Here is a 1,609-nt window from a genome sequence, read left to right as displayed (position 1 = left end):
ATGCTGAAATGTGCACTATGCTTTTATGCTATATTGCACAACTTTCAATTTAAAATAAAGAGTACCTGGTTACATGTATTAATGATAACTGTAACTGGTTACTTAGAGCATCAAAATTCAAGAATACAACAACATTCAAAGTGAGGAAGTATGTCCAGGATCACAAATGCTCATTGGATGTAATCATGGGAGACCACAGACAAGCAAATAGCAATATCATTGGAGAAATAGTAAAAAAAAAAAAATCCTGGATATCAAAAGAATACATAGACCAAAAGACATTGTAATGGACACACTATATGATTATGGGGTGTCAATGGGATATCAAAAGGCATGGAGAGCAAGAGAAAAAGCATTAGAATTGGCAAGAGGGAGACAAGATGACTCTTATCAACAGCTACCAATGTACTTACACATGCTGAAAGTATCAAATCCAGGAACAATCACACACTTGGAAACAGATACAAAAAATCGTTTCAAATACTTGTTTCTAGCATTCGCAAATTCAATAAGAGGCTGGAAACATTGTAGACCAGTCATTATCACAGATGGAACCTTCTTAAAAACATCATTTGGCGGGACTTTATTTTCAGCTTCTACAATGGATGCAAACAACAACATTTTCATATTGGCATTCGAAATAGGGGACTCAGAAAATGATGACTCTTGCGATTGGTTTTTCAACAAAATAAGAGAAACATCTAGTGATAGAGAAGGTACAATATCAAAAACTGGTTTTAAGTTTATTTATATATATATATATATATACATAATATATATTTTTTTGAATAGTAACAAGTTACAGTAAAATTCAAATTCAATAAAAAAAATCATCATTAATCACTTTTAATCCTGTTGAAGAAACCGGTTACTGACATAATACAAATATATATATATATGTCATACATAACTAAAACCAGTTTTAACATGCAGGATTAACAATAATATCAGACAGACATAAAAGTATTGAAAAAACAGTGAAGAATGCTTACCCAGACCACTTTCATGGAGCTTGCATATTCCACTTTCTTAACAACATCAAATCAAACTTTGGTGGACATGGAGATGAGCTCACTATAAACTTTGTGAAAGCTGCCAAAACATACAGGGTCAGCTCATTTGAGCATTACATGTCAGAAATAGACAAAATTGACATTCGCATAAGACCTTACCTGGAAAATATAGGACATCATATTTGGACTAGAAGCCACTGCCCAACAAGGAGGTACACTATGATGACTTCAAACATAGCAGAGTCAATCAATTCTGCAATCACAGCTGCAAGATCGGTGCCAATTACATTAATGATTGAATGTCTAAGAAGTTTAGGTCAAAAATGGGTGTGGAAGAATGGAAACGAAGCTAATGGAATATTCACAGAAGAATCTGTTGAAGCTGAAACAGTACTTAGAGATAATCTTGTTAAGGGAATGAAGTACCAGGTATGTATACTATATTTATAATAAGTTGAGAAACCAGTTATTACATATATAAAGAAAATACATATTAATACATAAAAACCAGTTACTAACATGTGCTTATAATTTTTTTTACTTGTTACAATTTCATATATAAACAGGTTGAAGCAATAACTACTATACTATACTAA

General features: G+C 32.1%; 1 protein-coding gene across 1 annotated transcript; it reads left to right on the top strand.

Annotated features, from left to right (window-relative positions):
- Window positions 1-286: 286 nt before the first annotated feature.
- On the top strand, window positions 287-1,609 carry LOC115699893 (uncharacterized). Its single transcript, XM_030627436.1, has 3 exons — window positions 287-716; window positions 934-1,442; window positions 1,580-1,609. The coding sequence occupies exons 1-3, from the start codon at window positions 287-289 to the stop codon at window positions 1,607-1,609; spliced, it is 969 nt and encodes a 322-aa protein (XP_030483296.1).

This window comes from Cannabis sativa, chromosome 8 (assembly GCF_029168945.1).
Source record: "Cannabis sativa cultivar Pink pepper isolate KNU-18-1 chromosome 8, ASM2916894v1, whole genome shotgun sequence".
Lineage (NCBI taxonomy): Eukaryota > Viridiplantae > Streptophyta > Magnoliopsida > Rosales > Cannabaceae > Cannabis > Cannabis sativa.
This window is presented reverse-complemented; position numbering and strand designations above follow the sequence as displayed.

What these genes read in the sequence shown, in the direction of transcription:
- LOC115699893 (XM_030627436.1), top strand. Translation starts at nt 287, where the DNA reads ATGGACACACTATATGATTATGGGGTGTCAATGGGATATCAAAAGGCA. An exon ending in AACATCTAGTGATAGAGAAG is followed by an intron (nt 717 to 933) that starts GTACAATATCAA and finishes TTTAACATGCAG; the next exon opens with GATTAACAATAATATCAGAC. An exon ending in TTAAGGGAATGAAGTACCAG is followed by an intron (nt 1,443 to 1,579) that starts GTATGTATACTA and finishes ATATATAAACAG; the next exon opens with GTTGAAGCAATAACTACTAT.